At 31.0% G+C, this 16,085-nt stretch overlaps 1 protein-coding gene across 2 annotated transcripts; it reads left to right on the plus strand.

Annotated features, from left to right (window-relative positions):
- The first annotated feature begins 108 nt into the window (after positions 1–108).
- LOC112688042 (cationic amino acid transporter 2-like) lies at positions 109–15,611 on the plus strand. Of its 2 annotated transcripts, none has more exons than XM_025561062.1 (14): positions 109–342; positions 3,359–3,590; positions 10,756–10,884; positions 11,028–11,183; positions 11,463–11,567; positions 12,417–12,572; positions 13,097–13,221; positions 13,297–13,394; positions 13,474–13,613; positions 14,068–14,170; positions 14,287–14,426; positions 14,620–14,721; positions 14,857–14,965; positions 15,331–15,421. In XM_025561062.1, the coding sequence occupies exons 1-13, from the start codon at positions 325–327 to the stop codon at positions 14,922–14,924; spliced, it is 1,572 nt and encodes a 523-aa protein (XP_025416847.1). In that variant the 5' UTR covers positions 109–324; the 3' UTR covers positions 14,925–14,965; positions 15,331–15,421. The 2 variants fall into 2 exon arrangements, with proteins under 2 accessions (XP_025416847.1, XP_025416846.1); XM_025561061.1 differs by having other exon boundaries at positions 325–342; positions 14,555–14,721; positions 15,331–15,611.
- Positions 15,612–16,085: the final 474 nt, after the last annotated feature.

Here is a 16,085-nt window from a genome sequence, read left to right on the forward strand (position 1 = left end):
CACGGTTTAAGGACAATAAATGTATTACTACTTATGATTACTCTCATGTGGCACTTTAATCGTTATGATAACAAAATATTTATCACCTCAATGTCAGTGAAGAATACACATGACACCTAACTATGTTGCTAGTTTGCGGTAAATTGCGTAAAAGTGAAGTACTACAGTCTAAATCAACGATAAACAATTTCCTACGGTTCTCTTATTAACTTATTAACTCTGAACTACTTGATTACAGTTTTTCCTTCGACTTGCTGTATGTATCATATTCATGTTGCCGGTTTTGAAAAGAGATCTTAAAAAGAATTTCAACAGATACTAAACATGATTAGCTCATGGTCGGTAAGTATTATTTACTAAACGCGAAAATCGTTTATTATTATTTACACTAGAACCCGATTGAGCACGATTGATCTTTTTCGTAACCCGATTGAGCACGGTTGCAATCAAACAATAGGAACCAAAAAAGAACCCAAAAACCGGTGATACCCGATTGAGCACGGTCGTTATCGGCCGACCTTTTTGATGACCCGTTTGAGCATGGTAAAAAAAAAAATATTGTATACAAGGTTGTCAGATTTAAAACTAACTATTTGGCTGGCAACACACTAGCGTTATTTTACCGCACGACATTTTTACCGCGCCGTAATTTTACTGCGCGTTTTGTTAAAGTACATTAAAATGAAAAGAGCACAACACACGAGCGTCGCGCAGTAAAATTATGGCTCGATATTTCGAAAACTGTCGCGTACACCTTGACTTTACCGTACGTTAAAAATACCACTATAAAGGCTTATCGTGAGTACTCTGAATTTAAAAATGCTGACAACCTACTTAAATACTTATTGAAAATTGGAATCAAGTATTTAGGGAAAAATAATTTAAAATTTTACCTTATTCATAACAATTGAAACCCATTTTCATGCTCAATCGTGTGGTTTTTGGGTTCTTTTTTGGTTCTTATTGTTTGATTGCAATCGTGCTCAATCAGGTTACGAAAAAGATCAATCGTGCTCAATTGGGTTCCAGCCCCAAAAACCACATGATTGAGCACGAAAATGAGTGCGACGTTGCCGCTTTGTACCGTAGAATATTATTCGGTGCACCGTATTTCTGTGCATGCAAGATTTTTTTATCATTATTATGTAATTCAATTTTAGATTTTTAACCATATTTTATAATTTAAAATTTTTACGGCTCAGGTTTCCTAAAAGAAATAACTCTTCAATAGAAAAAAGACAAGAAACCTTTTTTTTTGCATTTTTTATATTGTTGGTGTATAGAGCTCGTTGCGTCCATATTATTTTTACAAAATAAAGTACATTTGAATATAATTATTTATAACTAAAAATCTTTTATTGGATTTTAATCACATGTTATAATTACATATTTTTTTTTTTTTTGCTAAAAAATAGCACTTGTACAATTGTCATGAAAAAGGTAAAGTTTTAAATTTTTTTCCCTAAATACTTGTTTCCAATTTTCAATAAGTATTTAAGTAGGTTTTCAACATTTTTAAAATTGAGAGTACTCACGATAAGCCTTTATAGCGGTATTTTTAACCTACGGTAAAGTCAAGGTGCACGCGACAGTTTTCGAAATATCGTGCCATAATTTTACTGCGCGACATTCGTGTGTTGTGCTCTATTCATTTTAATGTACTTTAACAAAATGCGCAGTAAAATAACGCTAGTGTGTTGCCAGCCTATAGTTAGTTATCAATCTGACAACGTTGTATACAATACATTTTTTTTTATTGTGCTCAATCGGGTCGTCAAAAAGGTCGACCGATAACGACCGTGCTCAATCGGGTATCACCGATTATTACGTCAGCGGTCCCTAAACTGTGCACCGTAGTGCCCTAGGGGCACTGCGAACACTTTCTAAGGGCACCGTGGTCTACAGTTTATAAAAAATAATTTTAAATGTTTAGATTTTATTTTCCTTATTGTTTTCGTAAAAACTTTATAGCAAATAATGAAATATTTTCTTTTGTTTATTCGGTCATTCTCATTTTAATCTTATAATATTTTTATCTAATAATCATAATAATTATAAAAATGCTTTTATTTATTTTATTTTTAGGTTTAAAAATTCATTAATTTATAATTAAGTTAAATTTTAATAAAATTAATAAAATTTATTATCAATGAGTATTTTTTATGTATTTTTATTTTATTCACAGCAAGACACCGTGGCTAAATTGAGTCCAAAAAAAGGCACCGTGGAAAAAAAAAAATTGGGAACCGCTGATTTACGTATTCACATTTTATTGTACATTCGTATTACAACTTTACTATGTATGTTTTACTTGTCAAAGATTTATAAGCACAATATTTACATCATCACACATTTGACAGAAAGTGTTAACGTATTTCTTGAGTAAATGCATTTAGGTGTCTAGGTTATATGTCAATGTCATTAGTGTAAGCAGTAGTGATGGGCATATCCGAATTTAGGAAATCCGAATTATTCGGATTTGCCAAATCCAGATTTAGGAAATTCGGATTTAATGGATTATCCGAACAATCCGGATTATTCAATTCGATTTTACTGTTCAATTACTCACTTTTATATTTACATAAATTTAACTTTTCTTCAGAAAATCTTATTCAATAACCATTCAAAGGTTATGCAAGTAAGATAAGTTAATTGGGTATTCAGTCATGATATCACTGTAAGTCATAAAGGTATAAAGTAAACTCAACAATTTAATACATTTTAAATTTGGTAACTAATAATACATTATAAAAACTGTAAAAACTGTTGAAATCATGATAAGTAAATTGAAATTCATAAAATATAATATTAATTTTTTGTTATAATAAAATAAAATAATTTATTTTACTAAAAATTAAAAATAATTATAAGCTGTATAAAAAGCAATTTCATAAATCCGAATAATCCGGATACTTCGGCAAATTCAGTTAAGAATTTGATTCAAATCTGGATTTGAATATCCGGATATCCGGATAATTCAGATTTTCAGATTTCATGCCCATCCCTAATAAGCAGTATGATGTTATTTACATTTCGATCAGAAATAATTGATATTTTTGAGAAAAACATTAAGCTATTATTATAAATTATACAAAGATCTATTATATTGACAGTTATATTTTTAAATATTGATCATAAAAACTCGCCACCAACAAAGAATCATAAAGTGAATTTTTTCGTTAATAAAAACCAATGATAGGTTTTTTTGTTTGTTTCATAAGTAGTTCTTCAATCTTAGTAGCTAAGGACATCATGATTCTTTCGATTAAACTCAAATCTTTTATATTGATTGTATTGGGAACAAATGTATTGTTTTGATAAGGTTTTTTTTAGTACTCAAAAAATGCTCTCGTTCCAGAGAAAATCTCTGTACGAACTATTGTGCCGGAAAAAAACGTTCTTAAACGTAGAAGAACCAGGAAAAGAAAAGTTAGAACGAGTGTTAAACGTTTTCGACTTAACCACCTTGGGCATCGGTGCCACGTTGGGATGTGGCGTGTACGTGTTGGCTGGAACTGTGGCCAAATCGGTTGCGGGCCCAGCGGTGGTGCTGTCTTTTATCGTGGCTGCAATCGTGTCTTCATTTTCAGGTACACCTGCTTAGGTTATTATGTAGCATTTGAAATAGTCTTATTTTCTCCTTTCCAATCAAATATCCCACTCAAACGTTATAATAATAATATAACCTTCTGATGGCCATTTGACAATACTGTTTAGCTGCTTCCAAATATGTCTAGTATATTTATTGGATTAATTACTTTGATTGTTCTGCATTGTAAAAACTTTTAAGGTATTTCGTACCCACTGTGAAATATTCGGTAATATAAACGTGCCAGAGACGTTTAAAATCAACTTGTAACTTTGCGTTTATTGTTACTTTTACGTTGCACCGATGTTGTGGTTACTGCTGTTGTACAAATTTGATGACATTTAATTTGAGTTGTATTAACGATTACAATACATATTTTACAATATTGTATTAACATCTTTGAAATGTTATAAATAAAACATTCTAGAAATATATATTTTACATTTAGTAGATGTTATTAATGAACAGACCGATTGAAGTAAAACGAGAAAAAAGTTATAAAAATTATAAGTATGAGTTGGATTAGAAACGTCATTATACGTAGTACTAATATCTAACCTACCTAATCTGGGAACATCTTAACTTACTTAACCATGATTGACTATTAATAATAGTGGGTATAATTTATGTATTTAGGTAATACAATTTTCACAATATTGAGCTTGGAGATATAGGATTAAGCAGTGTTATTATTGTTATCATAATGACATAATTGATGATTGTTATTCAAACTATCATATGGTTACGTTTCAAATAGGTTATTTATATATTGGTATATTTTATTTATAAATAGATCCAATATATATATATATATATATATATATATATATATACAGTAAAACCTATTTATAAGGACCCTCTGTTAGATGGAATCCTCCCTATAATGGAAAATGTCAGTAGTCCCGGTTCAAATAATATATGAAATTGACCTCTTTAAGACGGAACCTCTACAAAACGGAAACGGAAAATGTTCGTAATCCAATTAGTAAAAATACTCTCTGTTAAACGGAAAATAAAATTATTTAAAGATAAATTACAGTTACATAAGTATAAACTATATGTATATAATATATATGTTTGGTAACTAGATAATCTAAACTATATCATTATCTGAAATATCATTCGACGGTATCGTTTCACGATTGTCATATTAATTTATTTATTATTAAATATAGATATATACGTATGTACATACCTTTAACGTATTTTTGTTAATATGAACTGGGCAAGTCATCTTTATTCTGTCGAATTGTTCATATCGTTTAGTAAACGTGCAGTGCTCACCGTTTGTTTTATTGTCGTGATTTTGTTTGTTTTCGTACTGTTTTTAGTTTTTACTCGCAAATATGCCACGTACAGCTCTGATTTTTTCCGATAACGTTAAACTAATCGAGTTGAAAGAAACACAAAAACTAAGTACGAAGGAATTAATTAATAGATTTAAATGTGGAAAAACTCAAGTTTACGACGCGATAAAAAATAAAGAAAAGACTATGGATGAATGGGTAAATAGCAAAAACTCGGGTAAGAGTATAAGAGTGAAAACTTCCTCATTTTAACAAATTGACCAAAAGTTGTATGAGTGGTTTGTCAGCGTTCGGTCAAAAAATTTGCCGATTTCCGGTCCAATTATACAAACAGAAGCTATGAAATTGGCTGAAAACGTGAATGTCAAAGATTTCAAGGCTTCGAACGGTTGGCTAGAAAAATTTATTAAAAGGCATGAAATTGTTTGGAAACAAGTTAGTGATGAGGTTAATGACGTTAATCAAGAAACTGTGGTGGAGTGGAAGAAAAATATATCAAGATTCATTGCTGGATATGAAGTAAAAGACGTGTACAATGCTGACGAAACGGGTCTTTTTTTCAGAAGTATTCCTACTAAGTCACTAGTATTGAAAAGTGAGTCTTGTTCTGGAGGGAAAAAAGCAAAGGGTCGCTTAACAGTGCTCATGTGTAGTTGTATGGCTGGAGAAATTAGGAAGCCATTGGTATTTGGCAAGTCTAAAAAACAACGGTGTTTTAAGAACATGGAAATTTCTTCATTACCTGTCATATGGAAATTTAATGAAAAAGCCTGGATGACAACAGAGATAATGGAGCAGTGGTTGCGTTATTTTAACGCAGATATGCGATCTCAGAATAAAAATTTCCTAATATTCTTAGATAATGCTGCATGTCACCCAAAGATCGAACTATCTAATACCAAAATGCTTATGCTGCCCCCAAATACCACATCGATCACCCAACCAATGGATCAAGAAGTGATTTACACGTTCAAGTCTTACTATCGTAAGTTTTTGCTACAATCGTTATCATGCAAGATGGATAATTGTTCTTCAGCTCATCAATTCGCTAAATCAATAAGTGTTTTGGATGCTGTCAACTGGATAGCGTTAGTTTGCGATCATGTAAAAGCTGGATGTGTGCAAAATTGTTTTCGTAAAACCGGGTTTCTTTGAAATGAAAGAACCAATACCAATGCTATAGATTTACCAGAAAATGCTTTAAAAGATATTAATGAGGAATACGTTATAGCCAATGTTGATGTAGAAAATGTTATTACATTTAACAGTAAATTAGAGACGCACCAAACTTACGATTCGGTGATTTTTTAGAAGAAGAAGAAGAAAAAGAAGAAGAGAACGATGATAATGATGATAGCGAGACCAACGATGAGCCAAAAATAAAAGATTTTAAAATTGCAATCTCATACTAAAAAGAATTACAAAAGTTATCAGCCACCATTTCAAATTCAAATCTATTAGAACTTATAACAAAAGCCCGAGAATGTGCTGAACGTGCTGCTCTTAAACACAAAAAGCAATCAAATATTAAAAACTATTTTTCTTAATTATGAAAAAGGTACAAATATTACTTTTATTTTATTTTAGTATTATACCTACACAAAACAAATTTAAATAGTAAGTCATACATGTATAATAATTTTATTGTATAAATTTACGTTTTACGAGGTATTTACCTAAAATATAATTTTTTTAACACATACGTACATATACATACATTCTTAAACACTTTTTTTTTACCTCTCTAAGACGGAAAACTCTTTAAAACGGAAAAATTGTTGGTTCCAATTGATTCCGTTATAAAGAGCTTTTACTGTATATGTATATTTATAAGAAATCTAATTGATAAACAAGGTTATAAATCAGTATGATAGTATTTGACAAAACTAACCAATTAAGTGGACGCCACATCCGCTAGTGTTGTTTTCGTCTTACAAGTGTGTAAAATAGCAAATTTACGTTTAACAGATCACGTTTAAGTCCGTTTAAAAATGAGAGTAAATCTATTTATACGGATACTTGATGGTAATAGAACATTATCTGTGTTCATATGTTGATTTTTACGATTATTCACACTAGTTATGCACTAGTAAGTCGGAAACAACACATGCAATGTGGCGTTCTCTTAATGTAGGTACCTGAAATAAACTTGAATATGATTCAGTTTGGATAAGTTTTTATAATTTAAGGGGGGGGGACTTATACAATATAGAACTAAATACCAAATTCTCAAAAAGCAATGTCATTAGCTTATGATATATAAAGGGTTTTTAGGCTTCGATATCATATAATTAAATTACTTTTATGAAATCACGGCAAAATGTTGCTAAGCTATCGGCTGTAGCTACATCATATTAATATCTTTGCAATATTATAGAAACGTGTTTCCAAGACGTTGAGATATTATTAATTTCATGTTAATAGGATGTTGATATTGAAACATAAAATAACATTACAATATTAACAGTGATAACAGATACACGATGTTGAACATACGTTTATGGGCGCTGTTAGAGTTGCAACTTAAATCGTACAGCGCTACGATGTTATGAAACATTGAATGCACGGTGGGATATTATGATTTCTATGTGTATACTTACTATTTACTATTATAAATTTAAGGTTATGAATCTATTTGTATCTCTTTTTAAATACTAATAAAATATATATTTTTAAAAAATTGGTTTGAACCGTGTAGGCCAATAGTGATAAAAGCATATTGTAATATTTCATAATTCCCTGAGGGGATGCAATATTTTGCGCTACGGATTTGGCATATCTCGGGCCCCGGCTCCTGAAATGACTTTAATTGATTGGTTTAGTCTGGTCCTCCAAGTTGGGGGTTAAATTAAGAGTTAACAACCCTGCCTAGTAAAAGATTCTTATTATGAAACCAACACCTAAGTCACTTAAGACACCTAAGCCTCAGACAAGATGACATGGATTCAAGACTGGTTTTTGGAAACGGAAAGTTGATTTTAAGGTTGCGTCATGGAATGCGACAAGCTTATATAAAACAGGTGCAAGCCAAAATTTAGCTGATATTCTTAACACCTACGACATTAAAGTAGCAGCCATACAAGAAATAAGATGGTTGAGAGTAGGCCAACTAACGATTGTAGAGTACACAATTTTCTTCTCTGGAATGGAAAATATGCATAATTTTGGTAGCGGTTTTGCAGCCCAACCATAGGACATTAATACCATACATTAAAGTGTTTAATCCAGTATCCGAACGAATATTAATATTAATCATCAACTCTAACTTCATTAACATTTGTATAATAAACGAACATGCAACAACAAAAGTAAAATATGACAATGTGAAAGATATCTTCAATGACGAGTTGACTGAAACATACGAGAGTATCTCTGGGAACGTGATAATAATTAAACTAGGTGATTTCAATGCAAAATACGGACGGGAACCACAGTACTTCGCTTGTATAGGGAGGGAAAGTTTACATAGTAATAGCAATGACAATAGCGTTTGCAACATCAAATATGATAGTCGTAATTTATGATCATCAACTATGGTCGATGAAACAACGGGAAATTGGCGGAGGAAATACAACAAAGAGCTGTAAGATATTTCGGAACTAGCACCAGTAACAAGCTTTATTAAGGGCCAAGGAATACAATGGTTAGGTCACATAGTGAGAGGACGAGAGAACGAAGTAGTTAGAGTAGCATTGAGATGGAAACCATAAGGTAAAACACCTAGAGTTAGACTTCGGAAAAGATGGATTGATGTGGTAGAAGAAGTCTTAAAAACCTTCGAAGTTGAGGATTGGAGAGGGACAGTCCAAAATAGTGATAGGTGGCGAAGTATAGTAATAAAGACAAAAACTCTTAGAGAGTAAAAATACCAGAAGAAGAAGAAGAAGAAGAATATTACATAAAAATGATTATTTATTAGATAAAACTATAATTACCTGGAAAAGAGCTTCAGGAGGTAGAAATACACTACCGAAGCATTCCAAGGTTTAAAAAAGTCATAGTCGATAGATGTATTAAAAATTAAAACTAAAAGTTTATATTTTGTTTGCGTCACAAAAATAAGTGAAACTGAATTCTAAAGCGCACTGCCACTCCGAACTTAGGCCTACCACTAGCCGGCTTGGTTAGCCAAAATAATGATAGGGGCCGAAAAACCCTGGGTTGACTGACATCAACTGGAAACCTAGTTCGTACCACAGGAGGGGGAGCTCCACCGCACGTCGGACCGGCCTAGCTGCTCCGGACTCGGTGCCCCTAAGGTTGAAGAGCCTATTTTGGCTGAAACGTGATGGCAGTGGCACAGCGCGAGATAGTAACAAAACCACAACACCAAGTGGAAACCGCGGGTCCCAACATGGTTCTCTTGTCCACGGATTGAAAGGGTACGGGCCTAGGCTCAATGCTAGTGGTCCATACGACGACCCGGACCCCTAGGTTATACATTGGGGTTCGTTTCGACCGTGCCTTCTGAGTAACGTCTCGCGTTAATAGAAGGGGTGCGGACAATAAGGCCTCGGCCATAATTCCGGATCTCGTGTCTCTCCGAACTACTGAAAACTACACCGATGAAAACTGAACTGTGAAGGACGAATACGAGGGTGTGATTGTGTGAAGTGTGAAGTGAGCTAATTAGAATATTATTTTGATATTTTAGTTTTCTCTTTGGGTAAATGATCGATTTTACATAATATTATTTTCCGACTGAAACATTGACACGGACTGTCAACAGCGTTCAGCTGAAACAGTACGTGGCGTGCGGGTTCTTGAAATTCCTGATTTTATGGGAAAGACCAGCGCAAGCCGTTTATAACAAAATATCAATATGTACATTATTTCTATGAAACAATTATGTGATGTTTTTATGATGTTTCTTGTTAATGTTTTTGTGTGATCCCAATGTAACACAGCTGCAAGTTTTGTAACTTAGATTGCTCAGAGGGAATTATAATCTGATTATCCAGAGCTCTTCTGTTAAATCTATGCTTCCACTCACAAATCACACGAGTATTTACATATAATAATCAATATGCATAACGTTTTGATTATAAGAAAAAAAAAATTAAAACAAATCTTAATTAAAATTATATCAGAGTTTATACGGTCTTACGATAAAAATTAAGTTGTTATGACAAATGTTATTGGAATAAATTAAAAAAATTAGTTCTATCATAATTTACTTAAGGCTTATAAAAAAAATTATGATTGTCATTTGGTAAGTCATAAGTAAATTTTATATTGTAATAGAAAATCATGTAATCATATATTATCATTTCTAAAGAATATTATTTTAGATTCGAAGTGACATTTTTTTCATAGACATTTTTTCGAGTATTAAGTCAGACCACATGTACAAGTTTGAAGTACTTGGTACTTGTGTTTAGTACTTCTGATTGTTTTTTGTTCTATTAAATCGTTAAAATTGAGATAACATAGTATATAATAATAAGAAAAATAATTATTTGTTGTTATTTTTAATTACTTTGTAGTAATGTTTCAATAAGAGCAAAATAAAAAAAAATAATTTGGTAGAGTTGTAATAATTCATCGTATACCTAGTTATATTTATAAATGAATACGGCAGAAAAAGATTAAAATACACACAAAGAAAACTTTAATAGTAAAAAAAAAAAAATTACTTTCAGCTGTTTAACTTTTTGCTGTCTTTATTCATAATTTTATATTATAAATCCCAAACGAGGTCAGGGAAAATCTTACGTTTATTTAGTATATTTTTATCTCTATTCTTCCAATTCTTACACAAATATCAGTGTTCTGTTTAAATAGAAGCTTCTTTGAACTTGAATTAAGATGAAAATGTGTCGTGGATACAGATCATATAATTTTGTTTGGTATTTTCAGGAGTTTGCTACGCTGAATTTGCCGGGCGTGTACCTAAAGCTGGATCTGCATATATTTATAGTTATGTAGCTGTAGGAGAATTAGTTGCATTTATAATTGGCTGGACCCTGTATATTGAGCACTCAATTGGTGAGTTATGAAATTAAAACGAATTAAATATTTTCATAAAAATCAAGTTTTGACAATGACGTAAACATTAATGTAATTAACATGTAATGTTTATATTTGTGATTTATGTAATGTAAATAACATTAGTACATTTTTTTCCCCAGGCACCGCTTCTGTTTCCAAAGCTATGACTAATTATTTAGATTCTTTACTTGGAAATCCTCAAAAAAATTATATGAAAAAATACTTTCCATTGAACCAGAAGTTTTTGGGTGAATATCCAGATGTTGCGTCGTTTTTGTTCATCATGTCTATAGCAAGTAATAAGAAACTTGTACGATTCAAATACGTGAATAAAAAAAAACAAACTATATATTAAATGTTAATTTACTTCATATTCTTTATTCGTTTACAATTAAATTATTATTTATTATGCGTTTTTTTTTTATCTGGTTACTATTCATATGTATACAACTCAATGTTCTTTTAAACGGTACATTTCTTTAAAGTAAAATGCAAATCTTACACTCAAACGCTAAATTACTATAGAATTGTTATACCTATATAGTGTATGGATGTTTACAAATATATATTTACAGTGGTTGTAGCTTGGGGTGTTCGAAAATCGTCAATTATCAATAGCGTGTTCACTGCGTTTAACTTGATGACAATATTCACTGTCGTCATAAGTGGATGTTTTTTCGGTACGTATATCGCAACAATACTTTTAAAATAAAATAAAATATTTTGTGTTCTCCACTATTTAATAAACATTTAAATGTGGTTTCATTTCCAAATTCCGCTATCGTAATATTATTGTGTACTAAAAATTTCCGATATTCGTCAATTGTGCCGAATTTGGGACATTACCTGTATACTATACATCTATTGCGCCAGTATGAAAAGGATATATTGAAAAGGTATACATCTATTTCGTTGGTATATCAACTATATAGTACAAATAAAAATCATAATGGCTAAAAATTAAAATTAAAACTAAAATCAAACTTATCATTCTATATACTTGGTATTTATACCAATATTATACTATATATACTTACATTAATCCTATAAATGTTGAAAAGTTCTTAAGTTTAATATTAAAATTAGTTATGTCTATTTTACTATTTATTTTTTTGTCATAAATTTAGAGTTTGGTCTATTTGTGATAACTAAGAGAATACGTATTATGATTGTTGCGTTATGTTATTTTTAAAACTTCATAAAAAACAAAAATATTTGGATGGGGTCAGTAAAAATATTTCCTAAACCCTGAGTGAAATGCCTCACAAGCATTTGTTGTTCTTTCACTTAATATGTTACACGATGACCAAAGAAAGGAATACAAGGGAAAAGTTGCATTTTCATCAATATATGTATCAATGAGGTAATCGCAAAATGCATTAACTTGAAATCGATTGACGCAATAGATGTATACCTTTTTTCCATCCCATAATTTTTCTTTCTGTACCTGCGATTTTCGGCGTAGTTGATATAAAGCCAAAATTTCGTATTATTATCAGATAACGTTATATAGACTCAATTTATTTCAGGTAAACTGTCTAATTGGTCAATTCCAAAAAGCGATATTCCTATTGGAGTTGACGGAGGTGATGGCGGATTTTTACCATTCGGCTGGACCGGATTAATCGCAGGAGCTGCTAGATGTTTTTACGGATTTATCGGATTTGATTCTATAGCCACAACCGGTTCGCTTACGTTTTAAATAATAAGTGATTAAAATTAAGCATAGTGACATGCCAAATTTATTATGCCATGAATGATAATTGAAGCTACAAGTATCTTGTGATAACAAAAACTGTTATTTTTCATAGATTTAATCGATTTCATTTTAATTTATGCTCGACTTAGTAAAAACAGTATATCGTTACACAATACACTTTATTGTTCAAAATAGTAACATGCAGATAAGATTTTACTGTGATTTCTGCTTTGTTGTTGGATGGCGCCGTATTATATTGCTGTTTCATTTTTATTTCCTACCGATGTAATATACATTAAAACACTACAGCAAAGATACTTGTTTACTTAAAAATTAATCGACAATGGTTCAAATAATATTTTGTTTGCGGCGTACCAACTACCAGCCAGTATTCGATAGTCATCCCTAACTTTTAGTATGCTTATAAGACCAATAGAGTTATACATTTACATAAAATATTTAAATATTCAGATAAACTATAGTTTCGTTTCAATTACGATTTTCATTTAGGCGAAGAGACCAAAAATCCAAAAAAAACCATCCCGTTAGCAATTATTTTGTCGTTGTTCTTCGTCACATTGGCATATTCTAGCGTCGCGACAGTATTGACGTTAATGTGGCCATACTTTGACCAAGTATGATTTGATATAATATACCATATGTGCGATCCGCTGGACAACGTTAAACTAAATTGATGTCAAATTTTTTAGGACTCGAATGCACCGTTGCCGGTCATATACGACAACTTGGGAATGCCAATTATCAAATACATCGTTACCATCGGCGCAGTGTTTGCTCTTTTCACCACGTAAATAATGCAGTTTAATCGCGTATACACTCATTGTTTGACGATAGTCGAAGAATAAACTAACTTGAACAAATTTAAGTCTTTTAGGATGTTTGTTCCCTATACCACGAATTTTGTACGCCATGTCCAGCGATGGTCTACTGTTTGAGTTCTTGTCGTCGGTCAACGAACGCACCAAAACACCTTTTTTAGCCACAATGATTTCCGGATTCGGCGCAGGTGATGTTTCGATCCTCAGACCATCTTATCAAGAGGACAACATATCCGCATGAAGTGTTAATTTCCGTCTTAAAAACGTACCATGCATTTAGTAAAAATGTTAATTTTAACTAAACCGACCTATTGTCAAAACTTGAAGGGAAGAGTAACATTTATGTGTAATACGATATTTTTATTTCTTATACGAGTTTGTAAAATATTACTATTTGAAATTACGTGTAACTCGCTTAAGAAATCGACGTATAAACATAGATAATGTTCTTCTATTTTAGTTTGTTAATAGGTCAGTGTACTCTAGTACGTCAAATCCTACAAGACAAAATCGGTTTTACTGAACGCGCATTTGGCATGTTTCGAAAAATTATGACAAAACATCATGCGGATATGATGATTTTTTAATAATAATAATAATAATAATCTACGAGTTGATCATCATATTTCTCCTGGTGTGCAGGCTTATTGTCATCCTTGTTCAACCTCGAACAACTAGTTGAAATGACATCCATCGGCACATTGATGTCGTATCTGATGGTCAGCATCTGCGTGCTGGTTCTCAGGTGTGTATATCAGGTGTATTATTTTACCGTTTTGTATTTGATTGTCGAGCTTGCATAAGTCGATCATATGAGAAATTGTTCAGCTCGAAAACATGATCCGTTTTGTTCTAATTCAGATACAGGAACAACAACACATTTGTCGAACATTCGAATGACTTCAAAGACCTTATAGTTTACCGATGGTTCAATCTGTCGGACACGAAAATACCGAATCCCGACACGCAATACATGTCCAGAGTGCTGATATTAGTTTACAGTACGTTTGGTTTTTTTTCAGCGATTTTGCTTACGAGTATAAGGATAATATAATTGTGTGCCAACATGAATCCTGCTCGTTGTTGATTATTTTGTAATTGATTTTTCGATCATGTACTTGTTGCACAGCTATTTTCGCAGTAGTGTTTTGCGTTTGCATGACTAACGTCAAATGTTTCGAATCCGCCTTTCAGCTTCCCTTGACCATCATAGCCGGTTTTGCAGTCGCAGGCTTACTGATTTCCATGTTAATGCTACACAGACTTCCACAAGCAATCGAAACATTATCGTTCAAGGTAATAATACGTATCAATGTAATATTAGACTAATTTTATAGCAATTTTCAATCAATAATTGATGGTGGTAATGTATTATTCTGTTTTAACAGTCTTTATTGTTCATGATATGTTAATAAATACTTCGTTTTTCAGGTACATTGCGTTCCTTTAGTACCATGTTTGAGTATAATCTTAAACTTGTATCTGATGATGGAGCTTAATGGCAGTACGTGGATAAGATTAGGCGTTGGACTTATAGTCGGTTTGTATTTAAGAGTATACCAAGTGGATATTTTTTTCACATCATTTTAATATTTTAATTTATTTTATAAATACCAAAAACCGTTTAAAAAATGATTTAAAATGTTGAATAAAATAAGTTTATGCGTGTATGGTTTTTAAAAGTGTATAATTGTTAATTTTTAATTTTATTAATTTAAAAAGAGTTGCAAGAAAAAAAAAATAAGAGATCAACAAATATATTTTTTAGTTTTATGTTGAGTGCTTTTTTTATAAGGGTTAAACTTAATGCGTGAAAGTTAAAATAAAATAAATTATTATTAAATCTGTAAGGTTCATTAAAATAATTAGAATTGTTACCTAATTTTATATGTTTATATTTTATAGGTTTATTAATATACGTGTTTTACGGAGCATGGCACAGTTTGGAAGGAATAAAACAAAATACAGCCAAAGACACAGAATGCAAAAACCTGCCAAAAATATATTCTTAAAAGTTATGCATTATTTGGTATATTTATTTATAATTAACTCTCAATAACTTGAAGTAATTTAAAATTAAAACTAGAATTGATGACATAACTGATTATTCAATTTATGACTGTAATTTATACGGATAAATAAGTGTTACATTTAAGTACGAGTATGTGTTACCTAATTTATCCAAAAAATATTTTTATGTAAATATAAACATTGTTATTAAATCATAAATACATTTTATAAACACTTATTATTTGTATTTATTAATGAAATAGGCGTCGTTCACATAATATGTATAATATATATGTATATTAGTGGTATTTATAACAAGGTATGACGTTATTACAAAAAAAAAATTATAATTTAAAAAAATATTCTTATTAAACGACCAAACGACAAGAGATAATTTTCAAATGTTAGTTTCTGTTTAAATTTCCAAGTTACTCGTGTTGTTCAAATAAATTTAAATGCATTTTAAATATAATCGAAAGAAGTATTGCAAGTTGTAACATAAAATAATCTTCATGATCTAATTATTATTCTATAAAGTGTATGGTTTCCAAATATTAGTGATACTCTTGATTGTGATAATTCAATAATAATATAATTAAATTGATAAAAATACTTAAATATGCCAACAAAAATTAATTTTTTAAATGCAC

This window comes from Sipha flava, unplaced genomic scaffold, assembly GCF_003268045.1.
Source record: "Sipha flava isolate LNK unplaced genomic scaffold, YSA_version1 36_pilon_pilon, whole genome shotgun sequence".
Classification (NCBI taxonomy): domain Eukaryota; kingdom Metazoa; phylum Arthropoda; class Insecta; order Hemiptera; family Aphididae; genus Sipha; species Sipha flava.